We start from the raw sequence: 27,543 nt of genomic DNA, 5'->3' as shown, positions 1-27,543 counted from the left end.
CCGATGTTGATTTTTTTATTTTGTAAAGCTATGCTGAACTATCATAGTTTATGATTGGCCGATGTTGATTACTTTATTCTGAAAGTTATGTTGAACTTAGCATAGTTTATGATTAGCCGATGTTGATTATTTTATTCTGTAAAGCTGTGTTGAACTATCATAGTTTATGATTGGCCGATGTTGATTATTTTATTCTGTAAAGCTATGTTGAACTTAGCATAGTTTATGATTAGCCGATGTTGATTGTTTTATTCTGTAAAGCTATGCTGAACTATCATAGTTTATGATTGGTCGATGTTGATTATTTTATTTTGTAAAGTTATGCTGAACTTAGCATAGTTTATGATTAGCCGATGTTGATTGTTTTATTATGTAAAGCTATGCTGAACTATCATAGTTTATGATAGGCCGATGTTGATTACTTTATTCTGTAAAGTTATGCTGAACTTAGCATAGTTTATGATTAGCCGATGTTGATTGTTTTATTTTGTAAAGCTATGCTGAATTATCATAGTTTATGATTGGCCGATGTTGATTACTTTATTCTGTAAAGTTATGCTGAACTTAGCATAGTTTATGATTAGCCGATGTTGATTACTTTATTTTGTAAAGTTATGTTGAACTTAGCATAGTTTATGATTAGCCGATGTTGATTGTTTTATTTTGTAAAGCTATGCTGAACTATCATAGTTTATGATTGGCCGATGTTGATTACTTTATTCTGTAAAGTTATGCTGAACTTAGCATAGTTTATGATCAGCCGATGTTGATTATTTTATTCTGTAAACCTATGTTGAACACAACATAATTTATGTTGACAAATGCTGATGGTTTCATCCTGTAAAACATAGCATGTTTATGCTGGCTGATTGAAACTATTTCATTACGTAAACCCTAACTTGTCTAGGTAAATTCATGATTAGCCTATTTTTGTCTATGTCTTATGCTGTGAGATATGGCATGCTTATGATAACTCATGTTAACTGTTGAAGATACTGGTAGTTACCATGTTTGTGGGAAATTTTCATTTCAATATTGAGACCCTACATGACAATAAACTATGCTGAGCATACATAGAAGTTGTTATATATTAGAGGTTGACTCAACACATAACCTGGTGCACGCTGCAATCTTTAGACATGTGCCTTGCCTAATGGGCAAGACAGATTGAATTACCCGATATGGGTATTTGGGCTATTAGTCTGTGTGTTATGGCAAGAAAAATGATGAAAACTTAATCATAAAGGTTGTGCGACCGACTGGTTTAAAGGTACCGGGGTCTTGGTACTTTACAGTTTAAAGGTACCGAAGCATTTAGAATAATGATCATAATACTGATAAGAAACTTAAATTTAATTGTTTAGAGAAACCTTGCCCAAGGGGCGATACGGGTTAAGTACCTAATGTAGGTACGTGGTCTGGTTCAAGTATATTGGTAAGAAAATTAAATAATAACTTTTGTGCTTGACTGGTTTAAAGGCACCGGAGCATTTTGGGTGGGTTATGCAATTAATATGACAAAGGATTGGGATTGTTCTATGCACCTTGGTAAAATGACTAAGGTTGAGAATTCTACTACTATGATAGTAGAAAGAAGTTGGGGAAATGCCCCATACTTCGGGAAAATAATTAAATGAAAAGATTAACTCACTCAGATTCGGAATTACCTTGGAGAGGGTAGGTGGTACAAAACTCTGGAGTAGGGATGGCAGTGGGGCGGGGCGGGGGACAAGGTTTCCACCCCCGCCCCGCCTCAAAATTTTATCCTCCACCCCCGCCCCGCCTCCGCGGCGGGGATGGATTTTATCCTCCACCCCCGCCTTCATCCCCGTTTCATGTCCTCCACCCCCGCCCCGTCCCCATCCCCGCCCCGTCCCCGTTTCCGCCTTCATCCCCGTTTCATGTCCTCCACCACGATCGACGCAGTCTGCGCCCGGTATGCCTCCTCGAAGGCGGAGTTGAACCGCCTGAAAGCCCGCCTCGCGCTTTCGGCATCGATCACCACCGGCATCTCCGCCATGGCCGCCACGACCTTGCTCCACGCCATGCGCTCGTAGTTAGCGACGTACTGCCGAAGCTTCTTGGTGTGCATTTGCACCCAAGCGTCGCCGAGGACGAGTCGGAGATCGGCGACGGCCCTGCGACGGCCAACGGTGGAGGCCTCCCCCTGCGACGGCCAACGGTGGTCGGCGACGGCCCGGCTACAATGATAATGCGGATGGGGAAGGGGAAGAGGCGACGGCCCAGCTCGGCGACTCCAGGGTTAGGAAATTAGGGAAGGGAGTTAGGGTTAGTAAACAGTAAAAATATAAAGGGTTGGGGGCGGGGATGGGGCGGGGCGGGGCCGGGACGGGACGGGACGGGGATGGGGCGGGGCGGGGCCGGGACGGGGATGGGCCGGGGCCGGGGCGGGTATGGACCGGGATGGGGCGGGGCGGGGGAACGTGCCAGTCCATCCCCGCCTCCACCCCCGGACGGGGATGGATTTTAACCTTCGTCCCTGCCTCCATCCCCGTTTCATACCCTTCATCCCCGGTCCAAACAGGGCGAGGCGGGGCGGGGCCCCGCTTTCCCCCGGTCCACTGCCATCCCTACTCTGGAGACATGTGTTTAGTTTCGAGCGTAAAGCGACTCGTTGGTCTCAGTCCTCAGAATTGGGGGACCCGAACTGCCAAATGTGTCCTAGGTGGTAGTTTCATGTTCTTCTGCAGAAGTTAGAATGTTCGGGTTAATAAAACAACTTTAAATAATATACCCCCGAACGTTATCTTCTGTGATGGTTGCCTTGACCCGTGTGTACCCGCGGGATAAGAAAAGATAAACATCAATTAGAATATTTTAAGTATCACAGTGATTGGAATTACTAGGGAGACATGTTTATATTCTTCCAGCATGTTCTGAGCTTGTGATGAAATGAAATACTGAAAGGTGTAGATATGAGATAATTGAATTTATATTGTGGTTGTTATATGACTGATATGCATGTTGCTGCTGTTGCACAATTCGCTTTACTTGCTTATGTATATGTCTGTTATAGTTGTTGCATAGTCTGTTTCACTTATTTTTAAGCATTCAATGGAATCGGTGGCCATGATATATTTAAATGCTGCAAATGATATTACCTTATCATGAAATGAATTTTGTACTCCTGCAATGGTTGATTTGGTCTTGGTAGTGTTCATATATTCTAGCTAGAAACTTAAATTAACAATGTGCAGTAGTTTAGTAATGTTCATATTCTCATGCTATGTTTTATTGTCCGTAATTAAACAAATCTCTTGCATATTTGTTACTTAGTATATTTGTCAAATTTACAGTAATTCCTACTTAGACGTGGTAGTCTAATTCCAATCAATTTACTATTTTTCAGGTAAAGAATATGGTTTATGAGCGGCTGCGGGATGAGGCATCGGATCGAGGTTTTTGGATTTATTGTTCCAGGAATCGCTTGGGTTTATTGTAATTTTTAACTTTTCATATAATTTATAACTCTAATGTTAATTTTCATTGATATTGAAATAAAATAAATGTGTTGGGTTTTCTCTCCACCGTAATGTCTCGAAATGCTTAACCCTATATTATTTCTTGTTTCCGCTGTTATAAAAAAAACTTTAAATTTTGGGTTAAAATTTTGGGGCGTTACAAATGATATCAGAGCTTGAGAACAATAAATCAAATATCACGGTCGTGCCACACTCTGCAAGCGCTCTATGAGTATGAGTTATTTTGTTTTGTTATTTATCATAATACTTGTTCTTTTATTGTGATTCTCATATGAGTATATAGGTGAATTCACGCCTACAATTGATTAATTTTTACTTATTAGGGAATGATACATAACGCCTACAAATGATTAGCTTTTAGGTTGTTGACTTATCACGCCAACAAATCATTAGTGTCAACCTACTAGGTGGATGTACCACGCCTATATAGTTTCATTGTAGATGACCGTATTATGATTGTCTGAAGGGATCTATCATACTTGTATAGCATGATTGATGTGTGTATTATGGATATTTGACTAAATTTCTTAGTAGATATGTGTGTGTGTTTCATGTCGAAATAATTGAATGTGATATAATGTAAGAATTATCAATGCACATAAAATGAGGAAATGATCTGAATGTATCATATACATATATGATTGGAAACTTATCTGCATAACTCGAACAACGTATAAGTTACATATCTTGAGGTTTAATTGATTCTTGATGTATACAAGATTTCATTGTATAGGACGCATGTTTTGATTACGCATGCTTCGATGTTAAATTTGGAAAATGCCATGTTCCCGGTGGCAATGATATGATGCATAGGATAATATGCCTTAGTATGATATGATTGAAAGGCCACGTGATCTGAAATTTTGAAAGCATGCGATATATGCTTAAGTTCAATAGTGAACTATGGTTCATGGAACCATAATGGTGAAAGGTGTAATTTTATGATTTATGTGCCAACTGAAGTAATGATGCATATTGATGATATATATGCTTGTGCCCATATTGGTAGCTACTAACCTTGAGAGCGGTAATTTGTAGTATCACTATTTTGGCACATTTTGAGGACCTTTTCCATAAAGGTTATCTGTGAGGGTGTGTATGATCAAGATCAGGTAATCCGGCTATAGCGGTAGATCTCCGTGAGGTAATGCATTATCCAAGAACGGGTAGCCGCAAAGACGGTAAATTCCTGTGAGGAAATGTATTGTCCAAGACCGGGTATACCATCTAGGGCGGTAATTCCGTGTGAGGTTGTGCATTTCCTAGACCAGGTGATCCGACGTGGATCTTGTTAATCTTTAAATAATAAAGAGTTATAGTAAATTGGGAGAATTTGCTGAGATTGATTAATATAGCTAGTTAGAAATCAATAGATTTGGATTTAGTTATAGCAGAATTGGATCATTATTGATTTTAGATCTTGATACAATGTTATGTTTATGTCTTTCGTGGATATATGAGCCATTCTGTGAGAGAATTATGTCTTGAGCGAAATCTCGATTGGAGATAACTAACCGTGCAAAGCCTTGAGAAATAGGAATAAGTGGAGGTTAGTCAAGATAAAAAGTCTGTTAGAAGTAGCAAAGACAAAAACAACGACGTGGTTATGATAAAATAAAGAAAATTTCATCCAATAATCTAGAACAAGCTAAAGGAATAACAGGTTGTGTCTATCATTCGTGACTAAACAAGTAGAAAGTAGTGAACGTACACTCTAACTGTCTCAGGTTAAGACTTTTCTGTGATTTAGTATATTTTGTCATCAAAGAAATCATGTATGAATTCTGTCGAGACATAATTTTAAACTTCAAACTTCTCTTATAAACTCATTGTGTTGTTCTGATCCTTATATGTTGGGAGTTCGCACACCTATGTGCATCCTTATCGATACCAATTCCCTCAGACTACGATCTTTAAGGGAATCCTGCAATGAAATTTTGAGGACGAAATTCTTTTTAGGGGGAAAGGATGTAATACCCGTGAATTTTATCCAATAATAAACTTGAAATTTATGTTCTTGAACTGAATATCAGATATTTTTCTTTATTGTATGTGTTCTTTGCATTCGGATATCGGATATTTTGTTTGGATCTTCAATATCGGATTCATAATATCATGTTTGGAATTTCGATATTTCATTTGGATCTTGGATATCGGATTCTTAATTTTCAATGTCAATTTTACAACGGTAATACTCGGGTCTAGTTAAAACGCTACTTGGATCCAAAATAAGATCATTTGGGATCCATAATCATGTATTTGGATCCATAGTAATTTAATTTGGATCCATATTCAAAGTTTTAAAATATTAGTACTTTAAAAACTTAAAGGAGATCTGGATCCGCGAATGAACCCGAATAGGCCAAGTGCAGACCCACTAAAGATTTGGGTCGCGGGTCACGAGTGTGGCCAAACCCAACCCCGTGCCCGATAGTGGGATAATATATATATATATATATATATATATATATATATATATATATATATATATATATATATATAAATAAAAATAAGGTCATAATAATAATACTAAGTATAAACAAATATATATGGATCTGTATGGGTCCAAATATCGGACCCAAACCATCGTTGGGCCGCGGATCCAAACCGTGGCTAGATCGCGGGTCGCGGACCCGGTCGATCCATGCCCCGCACCTCACCGTGCGTTAAGTAAAGAAAAAAAAAGAAAGAGGTCCCTACCCGATAAATAAAGTGTTAGGTTTCATTTTTGAACCCTAACTCGTTGTGAGGGGTGGTTGTGGAACGATGAGGCGCAGCCAAGACGAGTGAAGGAGGTAACCACCTCCTTCCTTTTCGGGGGCACACCCTCCTACTTAACTCCTTTCTCTTCTCACTGCAGCCCCACCCCTCTCTGCCCTCTTGCTCACAGATGGCCTCAGCCAACACACTCGCATCCCCTTCCTCTCGTTACTACCCTCCCTTTTTCGTTCTCTCTTTCTCTCCCTCTCATTTTCCTTTCTTTCTTACACCAGTCGGTGAAAGACACACGACTCACGAGCACGACAACGAGGTTACTTCGGTTTTCCCATCTCTCTCATTCGTGTTCGTGGAGTCGGCGTGAGGAGGGCTTGGCTTCACAGCGGCTCGGGAGAAACAATCGAACAAAGTTGGGGATTTCGCATCGCCGAGGTAGGTTTTACTGTGATTTCACATATCTACTAGTTTTCAAGCATGCTTTGGATTTGCCGTAACTCCTAACTCGAAAAAATTGGGGTTTTGGGTTGCCGTGAATCCCCAAATCAAAAATCTGGGATTTACGGTAGGGTTTCTGTCAATCATGGGTTTGGTGGGTGTGGGTTGTCCAAAACCCAAATTGATCGATTTGTAAGGGGGGGGGGGGGGGGGGGAATCCCCAATTTGGGGTCGTCTGTCAACCCCAAACCGAAAACCCCAAATCTGCGATTTGGGGGTTTCAGATTATTATGGAAAAAAAAAAGAAGAGAAAAAGGGGACAGTCCGTGTTTCACATTTCCGTAAAAAGAGGACTTTGGAGGTAGCAGTGGATAAACCCAAATTTGGAGGGGTTTTCTTCCAGACTTGTGATGATGAATGCTGATTTTTTTGTATAATTAATTTTGTAATACAAATTAGGCTTATGTAAATTTTGATTGACAGATCATATCTTTCTTATTCTGAAACATATATCACGCTTGTGTTGATTTACGTTGGCCGATTGCATCCGTTCCAATCCATAACCTGATTATGCTAAATTACATCAGCCGATGTTGATTATTTTATTCTGTAAAGCTATGTTGAACTTAGCATAGTTTATGATTAGCCGATGTTGATTGTTTTATTCTGTAAAGCTATGCTGAACTATCATAGTTTATGATTGGCCGATGTTGATTACTTTATTCTGAAAGTTATGTTGAACTTAGCATAGTTTATGATTAGTCGATGTTGATTATTTTATTTTGTAAAGCTATGCTGAACTATCATAGTTTATGATTGGCCGATGTTGATTATTTTATTCTGTAAAGCTATGTTGAACTTAGCATAGTTTATGATTAGCCGATGTTGATTGTTTTATTCTATAAAGCTATGCTGAACTATCATAGTTTATGATTGGTCGATGTTGATTACTTTATTCTGTAAAGTTATGCTGAACTTAGCATAGTTTATGATTAGCCGATGTTGATTGTTTTATTCTGTAAAGCTATGCTGAACTATCATAGTTTATGATTGGCCGATGTTGATTACTTTATTATGTAAAGTTATGCTGAACTTAGCATAGTTTATGATTAGCCGATGTTGATTGTTTTATTCTGTAAAGCTATGCTGAACTATCATAGTTTATGATTGGCCGATGTTGATTACTTTATTCTGTAAAGTTATGTTGAACTTAGCATAGTTTATGATTAGCCGATGTTGATTACTTTATTCTGTAAAGTTATGCTGAACTTAGCATAGTTTATGATTAGCCGATGTTGATTGTTTTATTTTGTAAAGCTATGCTGAACTATCATAGTTTATGATTGGCCGATGTTGATTACTTTATTCTGTAAAGTTATGCTGAACTTAGCATAGTTTATGATCAGCCGATGTTGATTATTTTATTCTGTAAACCTATGTTGAACACAACATAATTTATGTTGACAGATGCTAATGGTTTCATCCTGTAAAACATAGCATGTTTATGCTGGCCGATTGAAACTATTTCATTATGTAAACCCTAACTTGTCTAGGTAAATTCCTGATTAGCCTATTTTTGTCTATGTCTTATGCTGTGAGATATGGCATGCTTATGATAACTCATGTTAACTGTTGAAGATACTGGTAGTTACCATGTTTGTGAGAAATTTTCATTTCAATATTGAGACCCTACATGACAATAAACTATGCTGAGCATACATAGAAGTTGTTATATATTAGAGGTTGACTCAACACATAACCTGGTGCACGCTGCAATCTTTAGACATGTGCCTTGCCTAATGGGCAAGACAGATTGAATTACCCGATACGGGTATTTGGGCTATTAGTCTGTGTGTTATGGCAAGAAAAATGATGAAAACTTAATCATAAAGGTTGTGCGACCGACTGGTTTAAAGGTACCGGGGTCTTGGTACTTTACAGTTTAAAGGTACCGAAGCATTTAGAATAATGATCATAATACTGATAAGAAACTTAAATTTAATTGTTTAGGGAAACCTTGCCCAAGGGGCGATACGGGTTAAGTACCTAATGTAGGTACGTGGTCTGGTTCAAGTATATTGGTAAGGAAATTAAATAATAACTTTCGTGCTTGACTGGTTTAAAGGCACCGGAGTACTTTGGGTGGGTTATGCAATTAATATGACAAAGGATTGGGATTGTTCTATGCACCTTGGTAAAATGACTAAGGTTGAGAATTTTACTACTATGATATTAGAAAGAAGTTGGGGAAATGCCCCATACTTCGGGAAAATAATTAAATGAAAAGATTAACCCACTCAGATTCGAGCTTACCTTGGAGATGGTAGGTGGTACAAAACTCTGGGGACATGTGTTTAGTTTCGAGCGTAAAGCGACTCGTTGGTCCCAGTCCTCAGAGTTGGGGGATCCGGACTACCAAATGTGTCCTAGGTGGTAGTTCCATGTTCTTCTGCAGAAGTTAGGGATGCATCCTATTTTGGTTTTGGCCTTTGGGAGTTTCTCTCGGTCACTGGCCGCTCCCTTGGGATTTCAGTCCCAGTTAGAATGTTCGGGTTAATAAAACAACTTTGAATAATATACCCCGAACGTTCTCTTCTGTGATGGTTGCCTTGACCCGTGTGTACCCGCGAGATAAGAAAAGATAAACATCAATTAGAATATTTTAAGTATCACAGTGATTGAAATTACTAGGGAGACATGTTTATATTCTTCCAGCATGTTCTGAGCTTGTGATGAAATGAAATACTGAAAGGTGTAGATATGAGATAATTGAATTTATATTGTGGTTGTTATATGACTGATATGCATGTTGCTGCTGTTGCACAATTCGCTTTACTTGCTTATGTATATGTCCGTTATAGTTGTTGCATAGTCTGTTTCACTTACTTTTAAGCATTCAATGGAATCGGTGGCCATGATATATTTAAATGCTGCAAATGATATTACCTTATCATGAAATGAATTTTGTACTCCTGCAATGGTTGATTTGGTCTTGGTAGTGTTCATATATTCTAGCTAGAAACTTAAATTAACAATGTGCAGTAGTTTAGTAATGTTCATATTCTCATGCTATGTTTTATTGTCCGTAATTAAACAAATCTCTTGCATATTTGTTACTTAGTATATTTGTCAAATTTACAGTAATTCCTACTTAGACGTGGTAGTCTAATTCCAATCAATTTACTATTTTTCAGGTAAAGAATATGGTTTATGAGCGGCTGCGAGACGAGGCATCGGATCGAGGTTTTTGGATTTATTGTTCCAAGAATCGCTTGGGTTTATTGTAATTTTTAACTGTTCATATAATTTATAACTCTAATGTTAATTTTCATTGATATTGAAATGAAATAAATGTGTTGGGTTTTCTCTCCACCGTAATGTCTCGAAATGCTTAACCCTATATTATTTCTTGTTTCCGCTATTATAAAAAAAAAACTTCGAATTTTGGGTTAAAATTTTGAGGCGTTACAGGCACTGAGTCTGAATATCGGTCTATGGCAGCGGCCACAGCAGAAGCTACATGGTTGAGACATCTCTTAACTGAAATAGGAGAAAATGTTCTTCCCACTACCCTCTTGTGTGACAACCATAGTGCTATACAGATCGCGTTCAATCCCATCCGTAACAGTCGCACGAAACATATAAAGATTGATCAACACTTTGTTCGACAGAAAATTGAAGACAAGGAAATTGAACGAGCTTACATTCCGACAGCAGATCAAGTCGTTGACTTGTTCACCAAGGGACTTACAAGTGTAAAATTTTGGTTCTTAAAGAACAAGTTGTCCATGGTACAACACCATGCACAACTTGAGGGAGGGTATTGAGATTGGTGTATTGTTCCCATTCGGGTTTGGGACCCGATCCATATGTGTGTAGGTCATTCATAGGTCTGGGTTGTTTATTGTATTTGGGTCTGATATAACATACCAGACCCGACCCATATATTGTGTATATATTGAGAATATAGGGCACGATACATAATACAGAGAAAATAATCTTCAGTTAGCATCTCCGCCATAACGATTCCTCTCGCTTCTGCGTAAACACATTCTGGTGTGATTTCTCACAACTTGTATGGCTAAAAAGTCTTCTCAGAGATATGAGTGTCATCATCTCAAAACCTTCGAAAATGTGTTGTGATAATAAGAGTGTGATTCCTTATTCTCCGAGAGGGTACATTTTGTCTCAAACAAAGATTGTTGTTGATATTTGCGTTAAGTCTGACATCTCAAATAACAAGAAAGTAGAAACCCCTGAAATGATCAATGCTAAATTAAGACTTGAACATGAGACTCTCCTTGAAGATCCTACACCTTATCGTCAATTGATTGGGTCACTCACTTATTTGTCAATCACCAGACCTGATATAGCTCATGAAACTCACGTTGTCACTCAGTTTGAGCATACTTCAACAACTATGCACATGAGTGTTGTGTTAAGAATTATCAGATATATCAAAAATACCATAACAAAAAAAGTTTTTTTATCTTCATCTTCTTTCCTAGACTTGCTTGCTTATATTGATGTTGATTGGAGAGAAAATCCCAATGATATAATTTGAGCCATAGGTTTTTGTGTTTTTTTAAAAGATTCTCTAATATCGTGGAGGTGAAAGAAGCAACAAAAAATATCCTTATCTTCAATCGAAGCAGAATATCGTGCAATGGCTACAATAACAATAAAGCTTGTGTGGCTAAAAAGTCTTCTTAGATATATGGGTGTCATCATCTCAAAACCTTTGAAGATGTGTTGTGATAATAAGAGTACAATCTATATTGCAAGTAACCACACCTTCCATGAGCGAACAAAACACAAAGAGATGAATTGTCATTATGTACGTGATAAGTACCTAAGAGGAACTATTATATTACAATATGTCACATTCGAGTATCTGCTTGCAGATATCTTCATCAAGCTCTCCATGCACTTCGATTTTTTTTCTCCTTAACAAACTTTTAGTCACTTCATTGTAAGTTTGAGGTGGGAGGGATGTTAAAATATATATATATGAGTATATATAAGTATATATATTTATAAATGTATATATATTCATATATATATATATATATTTAGTTTTGTAATAGCTAATGCCTATTAGGGACATTCTTGTTAATTCACATATGTAATAAATAATTGTTTTAAAAAGCATTTATTTTTCTTTTCTTTTTTTCTTTTTTTTCTTTTTTCCTTTTTTTTTCTTTTGTAATTAAATAAGCCTTTGAGGGCTCTATGGTCATTTGACCATAGAGACTTGGGGCTCCCCAATGATCACAAATGTGACTATTGGGGGCTCCCAACGTCTCTATGTAGGAGCCCCCAATGGCTCTCACTCTCTCCTTTTTGATGTATATAAATAGGGGTGTTTCCTCCCTATTCCTCCATGCTTTTCCCTAACGCATTCAATCAATAAGAATATGTTTTTTATTATTCTCTTGTGTTGCCCTTTGTTGTCTATTGTGTTGTTTCATAGTGGACTTGTGTTTGTGCACTTTGTGATCTTGTAAGTCCTTAGTTGCATTGATTTTATATTTTCCACTATTTCATTATAGGTATATCCTTAGTTGTCAAAGACGTCAAGCGGAGTCTAGGCAGTAAGCCCCTAAAACGACTAGGCGAGGCCTAGGCGGTACCCCAAATAAAAATATTTAAAAAAAAATACAAAATATGTAAACAAACTACTAAAATTAATAACAAACATGTATATAACACAAAATCAATCAACAATAAATAATAGACAAATAATGTTGTCAAACACTTTAAAGCAATTATATTACATAAAAACAACCAAATAGATAACTCATAAACATATAGATTATATATGAATTAAGTACACAAATATGTATATATATATATAATTATAGATATAATATAAACACATAATATTGTAAATTTATAATATATGTTTATGATGTGTTAATATATATAATTATATACAATTACACTGAAAACATATAATATGTGTGTACAACTGCACATCAGACCGAGAGACTACCTCAACTAGGCCGCCTAGGCTCCGACTTTGACAACTAAGCAGAGGGGTGAAAGGAGGAAGAAGAAAAAAAATTAAGGTAACAAAGAAAAACAAAAGAAGAAAAGGAGAGAATAAAAAAAGAAAGCTTTTAGGGGCGGGAGGAAGAATAAAGAAAAAAGAAAGAAAAGAGACAAAAATTTTAAAAAACATGACAATTATGTCCCTGCGGCTTAGGCATGAACAACCTAGGTAAAAAAAAAAGGGCCCTGCTGCCTAGAACAGTAAGCCTAGGCGGTGGCCCTACACCTAGCCAGCCTAGGCGCCTCTTTTGACAACTAAGGGTATATCCCATAACAAAGTAACAAAAGTGTACCAAGAAAAACTCCATTTGTGAATAAAACTTAGCCTAATCGCTGAGGCAGAGCTTCCTATGGGTCAAATGCAAAGTCGTAAACATGACATACTGAACCTAGTGGAGCTCAGTTGGGAGACAGAGATTCCTATGGGCCAAATGCAGTCGCAAAAACGACATACTGAACCTAGTAGGTAGTTGGGATTTGGAAATACTTCTTCACATGAAATGCTAATCAAATGAAATTAATCAAGGTGATGTCCTATCAGCCTCTTTTTTGCATGTCTTTTTGGTGACTGAATGAAGTTTCACTTTCACCCTTCATAAAGATTTATTAGATGATCAGCCACTACAACCATAATGTTTTTTACCTTAAGATAAAATGACAAAGAATACTCTTTAAACATCTAGGCATTTGCTCATATACATCCATTTAGAACCATGTCAATGACAGAAAACAAAATTTTAAATTTTAAGGAGAAATAAGTGGTAAACATGGTTGAGACATGAAAGCGCAAAAAGCATAATTGGATTTCACCAAGAAAGCCAGTAAGAATAAGCTCCAACAATGTTTCCTTTGGTTCTTTAAGTCATTAAAATGTGCAACAAGATAACCATCAGAAGCAATCAATATAGTTATTTTCAAGTGAACAAATTTCTTACCTTCTTTACACGAGTGAGAATTTCAGGGCTTGAAGCAACTAATATGCAACCTCTAGACTGGAAAAGGGAAAACTCCATCATAACATGACAATAGGGCCAACAACAAAAACAAACTGGTACAAAGAACAGAAACCCACATAATACCCGAACTAAACCAGATAAATCACAAATCAATAAATAATAAAAGAGGTACAGGAAGTAGAAAGTAGACGCACTTGCAAATAAGTCATATATGGACTTGGATTCACCATCCTCAATGCTCGATACACTTCAAATGGGTCTGCAAATGTTCTTCGCTCAAACCTTTGGCTCAAAACAATCTGAAAAATATCTCCAGCTAAGATATGCTCCTTGGCCTCCAAGACGGCTTTCTTGTACCTTTCACTTGTCATGCTTGAGGTTTTCAATGAAGTATCAAAAAGCTGATTGTATACTTTTACAGAGCCTGCCGACAGCCTTGGCCTGCCAATTGCAACTTAAGTTATAGATATGAAAGTGGCACTCAATATGACTAACTGTAAGAATAACACCAACTAAAGCAACAAAAATGCAAAATCAAGGATGATGATAAAGCATCAACTTACGTGTCAACATCTTGCACCCTAGATAACAGAATACCCAACCGCTTCTTCCCATCCTCATAGGCCTCTTCAGCTGTGGCATATTGGTCTAGGCGAACCCAGTGGATCACGTATGCTTTCTAAGAATATCATTACTCATCAAATCATATATGGGAAAATGAAGTCATCTATAAGGACTACTGCAGAGTAGAGATATTTTGGTTTATTTTGCAAAATTGTCAGTGGATAGATCTAAGTATGTGATGCAAACAATATGGAAGAGCATTCAGAGGATATGCTGGATCTCAGGTCCACAATGGTCAGAGGATCAATTTGATTCCTGTGCATTTGTGTACTGCTAAATGAAGTTAAACAATATAGTGTCTTTCAACCAAAATTTTAAAAATAAAAATTAAACAGTAAGAGAGAATAAGCACACCTTCTCCACATGATCAAACACTATGACATCATCGTAAAGTCCCAGATGCAAATCTGGAAGGTTTCTATCATCCTTGGGAGCAGATGAGAAAGGTAGCTTCTTTTTTTCTACATAGCGAACGGTATCATATGAAAAAAACCCAACCCAACCGCCTGAAACCATGAAAAACTTACATGTGACATATATTTATAGTTAAATTTTACAAAAAAAATAGAGGACACATCAAAGAACAATCATTGCAGAGGTGCCAACAAGTTGTCAATATGCAACACAATATTTGACTCTTTCTGTCAGATGACTGACATGGATGATACGAAGGGGAAAAATGAACAGAGCATAACATCCCCTATAAGGACAACTGGACCTGTGGTCTCGCTACAGTCCAAGCTAGATATGCCACAGAAGGATTCCCTGATTGTTTTCAACTCATTGCAATCTGATCAGTTACATGTAAATCACACAAGCAAAACGGGATGCAGGGCAAAACAAAACACACAACAGGAATATTGCTGGCACAGATGGAGGAAAAAGGAAGAACTGCGGAACCATTTGAGGACCACACTAGAACATATAAATAAAATCAGATTGGGGAGCATCATGCAGATTAACATTCAAGACAAAAATCTCAAGATTAGACGTATATGAGATGGTTGTCACATTGAAAATAGTGATTCATGCATTAGCAGCTTGATGTACATGGCTCGTTCAATGAAAAACCAAAATTTAGAAACATGATAGGCAAGGTGACGGCAAGACATGTGAAAACTGAAACACATAAATATAAGAAATGGGTTTAGACTAAAAACAGAAACAAGAATAACAAAGCCAAATGGGAGAAAGTTAGCAGTAATCTGTAACTTTTTTCTGGCACTCTTTTTGGTGTATTTACAGTTTACTGCACCCACCTTATGTTATGAATGCTTCCAGAATCCGTTTTACAACGGAATTAGATTATGTTAGCTTGTTTGAGGATCAATGCAAATCTATTATGGGCAAGTTTTAACATTTTCGTTTGCATCATTCACTAAATTTAAGCTATAGTAGTTGGAGGTGACTAATTAAAATTTATGGTGCATGGCAATACAAAATGGATATATTTGAGATGAGTTCTGCTGGTTTATATGAGTTATTACATGTGTGTTAGCTACTCAGTGTGCTGAAATGAGCCAAAAAAGCAAATACGATGCTCGCCTATTGTCCTTGGAAAACAAGAATAAGATGTTCTAACGTGCATTCTCACACAGAGAGTTCATTCCGTCATCCAGATCAACGGATGCTGGTTTCAAATTCTTTTGCTTTTCAAGCATAAACGAGAATAAAAATGATACGAAATAAGATGACACACCGCAAAAAGCATCCGGAAGACCGTCGATCAATTGGGGCTTCCACTTCTCCATAATCCTTCTGGGTATAACCATAGGATCTTCAACAAGCTCTTCAGTCCTTTTTCCCTTTCTATGATCCATAATGGTCACAAAGTTCTCCTTTGCAACGATCTCCAACGTCGGTTGCGCCCCAATAACACTGTACCTCCCCTACCAGAAGAACAACCGAGACCACAATGAGCCCCACATGATTCCAACACAACTAACAAATGGGTCTGTCAATTGAGACGTGAAGAAGATGAACAACAGTTTAACCGGAGGCTTACGAGATTCGTTCCCTTGTAGCCTTGTTCGACGGATTCGAAGAGGAAGCTAGGAGCCTCCCGATCGTCTTCCTTCACCAAACAACGGTAGGCGAGGACCGGATTGAGATGATCGGAGAATATGCATTTGTAGAGCGGCAGAACGTTCCCATTTTTCGACGCCTCGACGAATCTCAACGCATCGTCCGAATCTGTTCCGGTCACAACCCACTAAAAATCACAAAAAAGAAAGGAAACGAAAACCAGAAGCCCCAATTCCCCAACAGAAGAAAGAAAGAGAGAGAACGCTAAAAGGATGGATTCAAGTAAAACCATACCAACAGAGACGGTCGAAACAGCCATGCATTTCACCAGAGGGCGAGTACAGAGCTGCATAGGGATCCTTCTCCTGCTGCCGCCATCGCCGAAACGAGAGGTGAGGCGGAGATTGGGATTGTGGGTGCTGGCAGAAACGCTGAGACAAAGCATCTCTTTAGTGCATCAGAGAGAAGAAGAAGAAGAAGAAGACGAAAGCGTGCTGTGAGAGGGAAAGGGCGCTGAGAATGATGGTGGCAGAGGCAAAAGAGAGAGTCCTTCAAGTGCGGAACGTTGGTAGAGGAGTAGTCCCAGGTGTTCCTCTCTAAAGGATGAAACGCATCCCTTTACTTGTCCAACTCCCTCATCCAAACCTTCCTTTTTAGCGCCAAATCGTTTTTCAGAGGGGAGAGGAGGCTATTTTACCGGCTGCGTGGAAGAGGGGGAGGGATCATATTCAATATATTCATACAATGATACAAAAATGGGCTGCTAGAGAGGTCAGGCGTCGCAGTAATTACCAAGATAAGATGTCTCTTTTAGCGAGTAAAGAGGACGGTGAATCTTCGAGTCAATGTAGCTTGTATTGTAGATAAGTACGTGTGGTTGCATGAACCCTGTCTCAGTTTCGGGCTTCTATAATTGGCTTTGGGATTTTAAGTAGGGGTGGCAATCGTGTCGGGTTGGCGGGTCAGCATACCTCAACCCGAACCCGACCCATTTATTAAACGGGTCGGCTGTGGCAAACACGAACCCGACCCGTTTAATAAACGGGTAACCCGCGACCCGCCAACCCATTTAAGAAATGGGTTGGGTCGGGTAAACGGGTTCTCAGGTTCGCGGGTCAGGTTGACGGGTCGGGTTGGCGGGTTGACCCACCCGCCTAACCCGTTTATTAAACGGGTCAGCCGGTTTGGCAGGTTGGCATACCCCCAACCCGAACCCGACCTGTTTAATAAACGAGTTACGCGGGTCGACCCGTTTATTAAACGGGTTGGCTTAAGCCCAACCCGAACCCGCCTAAGAGGCGGGTTGGCGGGTTGTGTCGGAAATTGCCACCCCTAATTTTAAGAGGGTGAGGGAAATGTTTGGTGGTGTTGGTGGGTGTTTTGGGGCTTCGCCTGTGAATGCGGGATCAGGTGCAATGAGATCGCATGCTTTAAGTGTGCTGCTGCACCTGATCACCCACCATCTGCTCCTGAGCCAGCAGTCAGCAGTGCCTGATATCAGGCTAGAGTGGTGAGCTTTGATGGATTACCGTTTGGAGCTCATGGATGGACAGGTCCCACATTTTATTCAGAATGGTTGATGACTTGGATGAACATCTAGAGTTTGCAAAATATAGATTCATCCATGGCATCCTGGATGTCATAAGGGGGGGGGGGGGTTTCTAGGGGTGGCAATCGTGTCTGGTTGGCGGGTCAGCACACCTCAACCCGAACCCGACCCGTTTATTAAACGGGTCGGCTGTGTCAAACACGAACCCGGCCCGTTTAATAAACGGGTAACCCGACACGACCCGCCAACCCATTTAATAAATGGGTTAGGTCGGGTTGGCGGGTTCTCAGGTTGGCGGGTCAGGTTGGCGGGTCGGGTTGGAGGGTTGACCCACCCTCCTAACCCGTTTATTAAACGGGTCAGGCGGGTTGGCATACCCCTAACACGAACCCGACCCGTTTAATAAACGGGTTAGGCAGGTTGGCATACCCCTAACAAGAACCCGACCCGTTTAATAAACGGGTTAGGTGGGTCGACCTGTTTATTAAATGGGTTCTTTTTTTTCAAACCCGCCTAAGAGTCGGGTTGGGGGGTCGTGTCAGGTTTTGCCACCCCTAGTGGTTTCTCCATTCTTCATAAGAAAAAAACTCTTTGAGTCCAGATTTCTCGCAATTGAAAACTCAGTTGGGTCCCACTATTTTCTTTTGTGTTTGGAGCTTATTACACTATAATATGCATGAGAAATATCTCAATATTCGCAGCATATCTGCCCAAGGTCATATTTCAAGAGGTTTATAGTCGTGAAAAGGTATTTGTTTGGGCAGCCACTAAGCTTAAGTGGAAATTCGGTAACAGTAAGTTGATTAAATTTTAGAGAAACCCGTGGCGTTCAGAACAGCTTGAATTTGAGTTATCTCATGGTCAGTTTGGTCTCATCTTTCACTGGATACATCTCTATGTGGTGGAAGTTTGTGCTTCCCAATTCTACACCAAGTGATCCCTCCTGATTGTCATTTAGACGAGATCTCTCTATTACTCATTCTCTGCATGCATAATCCTTCGATGGTGATTTCTCATAACTCCATATGGCAGGAGATCCGTCATAAAAGCATTCTTCAACCCTAGCACAAGTAAGTATGGCTTAAAAATCACATACCCCGAGCTGCTTGGAATGTTTTTCAAGTTTCATGATGAATAAATCATTGTAAGCCCGCCTATGTAGTCCAGATTAGTTTACTGTCATGAGGTTTTCACTCACTGCCATCAAATTTTATGTGCACATCTATACTAAAAACATACCATATATGATGTTTTTATGATCAAATTTGAATATAACTACATACGGTACTCCCTTGGACCCACTATCATGATTTCATATGTTTACAATTGTAATGAGGACGTGGTGGAATATGCTTAGAGCTCAGATAAAAGTCAAAAATGATATGTCTAGAATATGCATATGTTGGAACAAAGTGATCTAAAATAAGTTTGAGATTATTGCATCTCATGTGATTTCAAATAGCATATTCCACCTTGTGATTTGAAATCACATGAGATTCACTCCAAATGTGATTTCAAATCACATTCTGTGTCTCGTTTTCATTTTTGTGTTGTTTGGTTAGTTTGTGCAAATGATATTCATTCTCTCGTTTGTATAAGATCATGAATCTTACGAGAGGTCACCAAATATGTTGGAACAAAATGATCTAAAACGTGTAAGTTTGAGATCAAGCACTGTTATTAAGAGCACTCTAAAATTTCAATTGCACCACTTACAGAGTTTCTGAATATGCATATTAGACAAGATACAACAAGGCAGCAACTCTCAAAGAGAGGGGGATCAGGTGCAATGTGATTGCACACTTTTAGTGTGCTGCTGCACCTGATCACCCACCATCTTTGTGATACAGCTTGTCAGCTGTGATACAACAAGGCACCAACTCTCAAAGAGGGAGGATCAGGTGCAATGTCATTGCACTCTTTTAGTGTGCTGCTGCGCCTGATCACCCACCATCTTTGTGATACAGCCTGTCAGCTGTGGGGCCCAACAGCAGATGATGTGTGATCAGGTGCAGCAGCACACTTAAAGTGTGCAATCTCAATTCACTCTCAAAGCCTCTCTATTTTGCAATGCCGGAAGAGCTCGCCCGTTCTAGAACTATACTGACAAAAAGGACTAAGACTATGAGATGGTCAAACAAAATTGAAAAGATGAGAGAAAAGAGGAAGCCTGATACCTAACAGATCAAGATCATGTGTATGGTACAAGGAAGGCTGTGGGCGTTTTAGGGATGTAAATGAGCTTTAAAGACCACTTGTTCAACATTTTCATTTTGATGAAGATGGGAACAAACACTCATTAGAAGCCTTAAGTCTGCTTCACACATAATTTTGACCATTAGTCAATGTAGTAAAAGATACTTGGTCATATGGTTAACGTAGCCAAGTTTTTCAAGTACTCAAAGGTTAAAGGGTACTAAGAATGCGAACTACAAAGTGCACCATCAAAGCATTACATTGTGTCTCAAGTGCCCTTGCACCTAAATGCTCTTACCTACACATGCATGTGAGAAATGGATCGATTCATTGCTACGAGACACACAACAGTGGCATAATAAGGGCTTGTTTGATGGTGTGTCCTGCGCATCGCACAGGAGGCCGTTGCCATCAAACTTTGGATGCCGAAGGCGAGTCTGCCACATCTCAGTTCCATCACCAAGAGATGAATTTGCGAAGGAACTCACATTGTCATAACAGAAGAGTCGGGTTCAAATCCTAAGAGGGTTATTGTAACGCTCCCCCCATCATGGGGGGGGGTACGGAAGGAGAGAGGGACGACGCCCCTACCTCTCCCATGAAGCAGATTGTGAGAGAGGAAGCGGGCTGCCCCCAGTTAATGCAGAAGGAGGGAGGGGGTAACCGACCAACCCCGCATGGCTATAAAAGCCATGGGGGGGGGGGGCTCCTCTCATTTCCTTCTTCGATCACCAGAGGAGCAGAGAAGGAGCGTGAAGGGAGAATCGGGAGGAGTGTTGCAGCCGTCGTCGGTCGCCGTCAGGTAAGCCTCTCCCTCTCGTTGGTTGGCTAAACATGGGGGTCGCCGGCAACCTCACAGTTGCCGGTGAGTTGCAACAAAATAGGGACAGGAAGAAATCTGTCCCTGCCTTGCAATAGAAGGAGAACAAACAAAGGTGTTTCCCCTTTGTTGTTGCCTCTCGTTGGTTGTCTAAACACGGGGGTCGCCGGCAACCTCACAGTTGCCGGCGAGTTGCAGCAAAACAGGGACAGGGAGAACCCTGTCCCTGCATTTCAATAGAAGAAGGAGAGTGATTGAGGGATTTTCCCTCTGCTGTTATCACCCACTGATGACGAAAACGGGGAAGGAAGGACCGCCTGCCGCAAGGAGGCAGGAGGTCTGGCCGCTGCCCTCATCACCACAGGCACCGGCCCATCGGCAGAAGTTGCAACAGTTCGACAACAATGATGTTGTCGGAACTGTTGCAGAGAAAAAAAATGATGAAGTGGATAGGTGCATTGTGACAGTTGACCGTATTAGTCTATACGGACCGAGTCGGGTCCGAAGTAATTAGCAGACCGAATTGGGTTTGTAATGGTGGACCGTTTCGGCCCAGACCAAAGGTGGACCCAATATGGGTCAGACCGACTAAGTCTAGACCAAAACAAATCAGATGCGTGTGCGATTGATTTATAGAGTGCGGTGGAAAAATCGAAGTAGCAAAGACTCAATTTTTCTATTACAAATTGGATTCGGGTTTGGATCTTAGTTTGGACCCAAAACTCAAATGGATTCGATTAGACGACCTGATTTAGATCCAGACAAACCCTTTTCAAGCAGCTTTGGATCAAGAATATCGAATCCATGATCCAAATCATAGTTGACTTGAGGACCTGAGTGGTCAAATGTTATTATGTGTGTGAATCTTAAAGTAACATGAAGTAAAGATGACATATAGGTCATTCAAAGAGCAAAAAGACCATTTTGCTCTTGATATGCCTATAAAATATACAAGGCATAGCTAAGTGCCTGAAGTCAGATCCATGTGATTCTTGAATCCATGGATTATATTGCTTGGGTAGAATCTATTAGTAGGGGATGTGTGAACAAAATGGAGTCAGAGTTTGACAATTAAGTTTAAGGGTATTTTAGTAATTTTGATGATACGAGGTATTCGTTGTTTTTAGATCAAGGGTTGCAATTGGAATTTAAGCGTTCCAGGTAAGTTGACATTTGCAAATTCCTCCTTAGTTGATTAAAACACATGCTAATTAGTTTAGGCATCTTTATATATGATTTCATGTGCTTCAAGTATGCTAGTTTTGTTTATTGTAAAGAGACACTGTTTTGCATGCCTAGGAATCTATAAAGTTCAAGTGTGATGCTTAAATCTGATCATGCATAATTTCTGAGTTATGAAATAAAAGTGGCATGACATGATTGCATGTATGAGATTGATGTGTTATGTGAAAATTGAGGGTAGAGTTCCAGAGTCTCAGGGTAGGTATTACCTTGAGAAATGTCACGCTTATGCCTTGGGAGGGGCATTGTAAGTGTCGTGAATTAATCTGTGGTGGGTTGCCATCCTTAACAGTTCAGACATGTAAACATGTGTTAAAAAGTAATTAGTGGATATACATTGAGGATTGTATAACGCACTAAATTCAATATGTGAATGATGAGTAAAAGTTATCTATAGGATGACCACCCGATGTGTGATGGGAACTCTACTAGGAGGCATGGTCTAGGGTAATATTGAGGTGTGTACCTCATGAGTAACCAGAGAATATCTCAGACGTTTCTAGGTGACCCTTAGGGATTAAAACATTGCTCACTAGACACATGTAGGACGTAGCATGAACCACAAAACCTTGGGGGCAGGTATAGCTCCTTGAGACACCTTGAGGGCAGGTATAGTCACCCTGGCTCTTTGGCTAGCTACCATTTGAGTCCATTCGCTCCCGGCTTGCAACCGGCGAGTTGTTGCAGCACCTGTGTCCGTAGTCTGGGCCGGTTTAGACTACGTTGTTTGTGAGTGGTTCATAAGTCTGGCCAATATTGTAGACTCTGAGTTGTCTACATGGGTTGCTACGCTCGAGGAGGCTATGTCCAGAATAGCCGATTAGAGTAGAAGAGGTGTTTGAAAATGATAATAGAGATGTGGTAAAGGTGGTAAAACTCATAACTAACATGTGTGCATAAGTAGCAAACTAAACTAAGACTAGGAGCTTAGAGCTCACTACAGTTGCAACAGTCGTGTCTATTTGTAAATGGAATCTTACTGGGTTGTAGACTCACCCCCCTTCTTTTGGTTGCAACTGTAGGTTCAGGGACTGCTGCCATCACTCAGAGGACTTAGTACGACTCTGCCACATCAGCCACATCAGAAGTATGGTTTTCCTTTACTTTTTATTCTGCTTTTGTCTTTGAATAGTTATGATATTATAAATGGATGTATGGACCTTCAAGTATTGAATAAAAGAATAAAAAAAATCTGACATGATTTTAAGTTATTTTTGAGATTATTGAGTAATTTTCTTATGGGAACTAACGTCCACGAACCTGGGCTCGAGAGGCCCCGGATCGGGTCGTTACAAGTGGTATCAGAACCAGGTTTCAATAAGAAAAATTGGATTGTAGAGGAAGAATTTTGTTTGAATTTGAAATAAGTTGAAGGTCCTAAACGAACGATAATTACAACCATCCAAAAGAATATGTGGCAAAAGAGTCATAGGAAGGTCCTGAACTTATGAGTGCCTCTTGTTAGCAAGAATGGATACTAACAACGATAGTGGCAATGAGAGCGACCGTAGAGGCGGTAGGAACTCTCGGAGGCAGAGGCATCCTGAAGTGATCGAAACGGATCAGATGGTTGTCGTTCTTTCACTCTTTGTGACAGCCATGATGGACGTCACCAGGGCAATGGGGAGTATGACATCTCCCGTTCTTTCTTCAACTCCAGTTCCAGTCATAATCAACAACTGGGGGTGCAATGATCGAGAGGAAGAGGTAGCACCACCCCAACCATCCGTTGGAGAATCGCCAGGGTCACGAGGATGTCCTCCATATAGGCACGTCCGAAGAGGTTCACTGGCAAATCGAGGTGGTAGGGGAGCTATAACATGTTGTTCGGGTTGCGGCAGGTCTCGTTTCGGTCAATATAGGGCAGGACTGAGCAATGCTACCAGTAACGGGAAAAGTCAGGAGCAACCCGGTGCATCCGGTCATGAGGGTGTTCAAGGGTCGATGGTGCAACAAGGTAGGGACACTAATGTCATAGAGAATGAACAAATAAGAGAAGCAGTGCAACCTCTTCGAGGAATGGTCTTACTGAGGAGAGGCAGGGGACATATGAATAGGCACACATACTTACGCGCTCTTAACAACATGGCAGTGCCAGCACCAGTTAGGGTTCCTTCAGACTCCGAGGAAGAAGAAGAACCTACTTACACCCCTCGTACCCCGACACCTTAGTGTTTAAATCATGTAATAAAGGCCTATGGTTGGCTAGTGATAGCAGTAAGTAACGGGTTGTATTATGGAAGAACTCGTGAAAAGTTGTAAAAACATTGTTTTTATTAATAAATAGTAAGTTCTTACGACAAATGTGCAAACCTTAGTGGAAGCAAACGTAAACTTCAGTAATCACTTTATTCATATTGCAGTATGAGAACTCGTCAGAGAACATCGTACCAGTCAAGAGGTTCTCAAGTAAGCAAGAGACAAGCAGGCCCTTCTCAAGCAAGGCATGTGCGTGAAGGCTCTGCAAGGAGAAGTGTTGCAAGCCCCATTGGTCCTGTGTCTCCAGATGTATCAGATAGTCTACCTCCAAGGAGCATGGGGGCAGAAGGTGGAGGTGCTTCACCAGTTTCACCTCGACACGAACGTGCTACAGTTGGTAGTGGCGTGCCTCCCGGCTATACCACAGAAAGAATTTTGTATGAGATATTACAAAATTCGTTGCATCAAAGTCAAAACCAAGTAGCGTCAGGAAGCAATTCTTGGGCTGAGAAGTTGAAGAATATGAGAGTACCCACATTCGACGAAACTCCTGGAGGAGTAGCAGCATAGAAATGGATGATGCAAGTGGAGAAAGCACTGGATGCGATAGTGTCCAGAGGACCAGAAAGCATGAGTCGCGGCATCAAACTTAATTGGGGATGCTGAGTACTGGTGGCGATCCATCAAAGATGTCCTGAGAAGTGGAGAGTTTGTTTCCTGGATTACCTTTAGGAACAAGTTCTACAGACAATTCTTTCCCAGAATCGAGAGGATGGAGAAAGAAGAAGAATTTAGAAAGCTCAAACAGGGAAGTATGAGTGTAGCAGCCTACACCGCAAAGTTCAATTCATTATCGAGATTTGTGAAGGCTTTAGTATCTACTGAGAAGCAAAAATGCAAGTTATATGAGCGCGGATTAAAACCTGAAATTTTGAGGATGGTGGGACCTCTGCAAATTCGGAGGTTCGACAGGTTGGTGGAGATGGCATCTCGGTATGAGTTTTGGGATGCTCGAACAAAAAAATCAGAGATACAAGAGAAACCTAAGCAAGTACAACAAGGAGAAACTAGTTTGTCGTCCCGAAGGTTCTTCAAGAAGAGGCAAGGCAACGACAGATCTTCGAAGCCACATGAGGGAAGCAGTGCAGAAAACAACAATAAGCAGCAGGGGAAGAAGCCTGAACAACCAGAAGCTAAGAAACCTCGATACCGAGGAGCGCCCTCCAAGGGCAACAACTGTAGGACTTGCGGCTTCAAGCATGAAGGTCGTTGCTATAAAAAGAATATTAAATGCTACAATTGTGGTCAAATGGGACACATTGCAAGGAAATGTCCCCAGCCAATACAGGGAGAAGGAGCAAAACCAAGGGAGAAACCAGTTGCTCCAAGATGAGTTTATACAGCGACTCTACAAGAAGTTTTGACTAGCCCTGACGTGGTGGAAGGTACACTCCAAATTTATGGTGTTAGTGCACATGTTCTATTTGATTCAGGTGCTACACATAGTTTCATCACCCCTATTTTTGCTGCACTATTACCTGTTTCACCGGTACCTCTAAAAATAAAGTATCAAGTAGAGACACCAGTAGGAAAATCGGTGTATATAGATGAAGTCATCCAAGGATGTATGGTACAAGTAAAAGAATGTCTATTGTCGGTAGACCTTCTAATACTGGACTTTAAGGGAGTGGACGTTATCTTGTGCATAGATTGGTTATCTAACCATTATGCAACTATTAATTGTCGAGGAAAAAGTGTCAGTTTTCAACACCCTGAAACCTCAACTATCACTTTTCAAGGCGTTAGAAAACTTGCAAAACCGACAATCATCTCATGTCTTCAAGCCAACCGGTATCTACAGAAGGGCTGGATTGGATACTTGGCTTATATGAAGACTGAGGATGACGATAAACTTTCAGTCACAGAGGTAGAGATTGTACAGGAATTCGTGGATGTTTTTCTGGAAGAACTTCCAGGACTTCCACCGGATAGGGAAGTCGAATTCCAGATAGATCTAGCTCCAGGTACAACACCCATTTCTATTCCTCCATATAGGATGGGACCTGCCGAACTCAAAGAACTCAATGATCAACTGCAGGAATTTTTGGATATCGGATTTTTCCGACCATCGGTATCACCTTGGGGCGCACCGATCTTGTTCGTGAAAAAGAAAGATGGGTCATTGTGTATGTGTATCGACTACAGAAAATTAAATGCGGTGACAATAAAGAACAAGTATCCTCTGCCAAGGATAGATGATCTATTTGATCAACTTCAAGGTGCAACCTGTTTTTCTAAGTTGGATCTAGGTTCTGGATATCATCAGCTAAAGATTCGGGAAGAATATGTTGCCAAGACAGTGTTTCGTTCAAGATATGGTCATTATGAATTCCTAGTCATGCCTTTTGGGTTGACGAATGCACCAGCTGCATTCATGGATTTAATAAACAAAGTATTCAAACCATTCTTGGATAAGTTCGTGGTGGTGTTCGTGGATGACATCCTCATATATTTGACCAGTAAGGAACAACACGCAGAACATTTGAGAATTATTTTGCAAATACTTAGAGATCAGAAGCTATATGCTAAGTTCTCTAAGTGTGCGTTCTGGCTTGATCAGGTGTCATTTTTGGGACACATTATCAGTAAAGAGGGAGTGATGGTGGACCCAGCAAAAGTTGAAGCGGTAACCAACTGGCCTACACCCAAGAATGCCACAGAAATTTGAAGTTTTCTTGGGTTAGCTGGTTACTACATATGCTTTGTAGAAGGATTTTCTATATTGGCAGCTCCCATGACTAAGCTGACAAAGAAAGAAATGAAGTTCGAGTGGAATGAGAAGTGCGAGAAAGGCTTTCAAGAAATCAAGAAGCGATTGACCACTGCACCAGTGTTAGTTTTGCCTTCTGGCACTAGAGGTTTAACCGTTTATAGCGATGCATCACATAAAGGATTGGGTTGTGTTCTAATGCAACATGACAGGGTTATTGCATATACCTCAAGACAACTAAAGGTGCATGAGATAAATTATCCAACTCATGACCTAGAATTGGTTGCAGTAGTATTCGCACTCAAAATATGACGACATTACTTATATGGAGAACAATTTGAGGTATTCACTGATCATCAAAGTTTAAAATATTTGTTCTCTTAAAAGGAATTGAATATGAGACAGAGACGATGGCTGAAATTATTAAAACATTACGATTTTGAGCTGAAGTA

The 27,543-nt window shown here is 40.2% G+C and overlaps 1 protein-coding gene across 1 annotated transcript in view; it reads right to left on the bottom strand.

The window, feature by feature from the left end:
• The window catches only part of ASA1 (anthranilate synthase alpha subunit 1), a 45,560-nt gene extending 28,483 nt beyond the window's left edge, over nt 1-17,077 (bottom strand). Inside the window, exons 1-7 of the mRNA XM_090002991.1 lie at nt 16,610-17,077; nt 16,296-16,483; nt 15,990-16,179; nt 14,645-14,796; nt 14,230-14,345; nt 13,861-14,107; nt 13,646-13,702 (exon numbers count right to left, since the gene is read on the bottom strand). Of these exons, the coding sequence (XP_089859117.1) occupies nt 13,646-13,702; nt 13,861-14,107; nt 14,230-14,345; nt 14,645-14,796; nt 15,990-16,179; nt 16,296-16,483; nt 16,610-16,760 (1,101 nt within the window). The 5' untranslated portion in view covers nt 16,761-17,077. The remainder of the gene's footprint in view (nt 1-13,645; nt 13,703-13,860; nt 14,108-14,229; nt 14,346-14,644; nt 14,797-15,989; nt 16,180-16,295; nt 16,484-16,609) is intronic.
• Between the last annotated feature and the right edge of the window lie 10,466 nt (nt 17,078-27,543).

Source organism: Nuphar pumila, chromosome 4 (assembly GCF_984573655.1).
Source record: "Nuphar pumila chromosome 4, dmNupPumi1.hap1.1, whole genome shotgun sequence".
NCBI lineage: Eukaryota > Viridiplantae > Streptophyta > Magnoliopsida > Nymphaeales > Nymphaeaceae > Nuphar > Nuphar pumila.
Note: the sequence above shows the minus strand (reverse complement) of the source record. Positions and strands in the feature narration are given on the sequence as shown.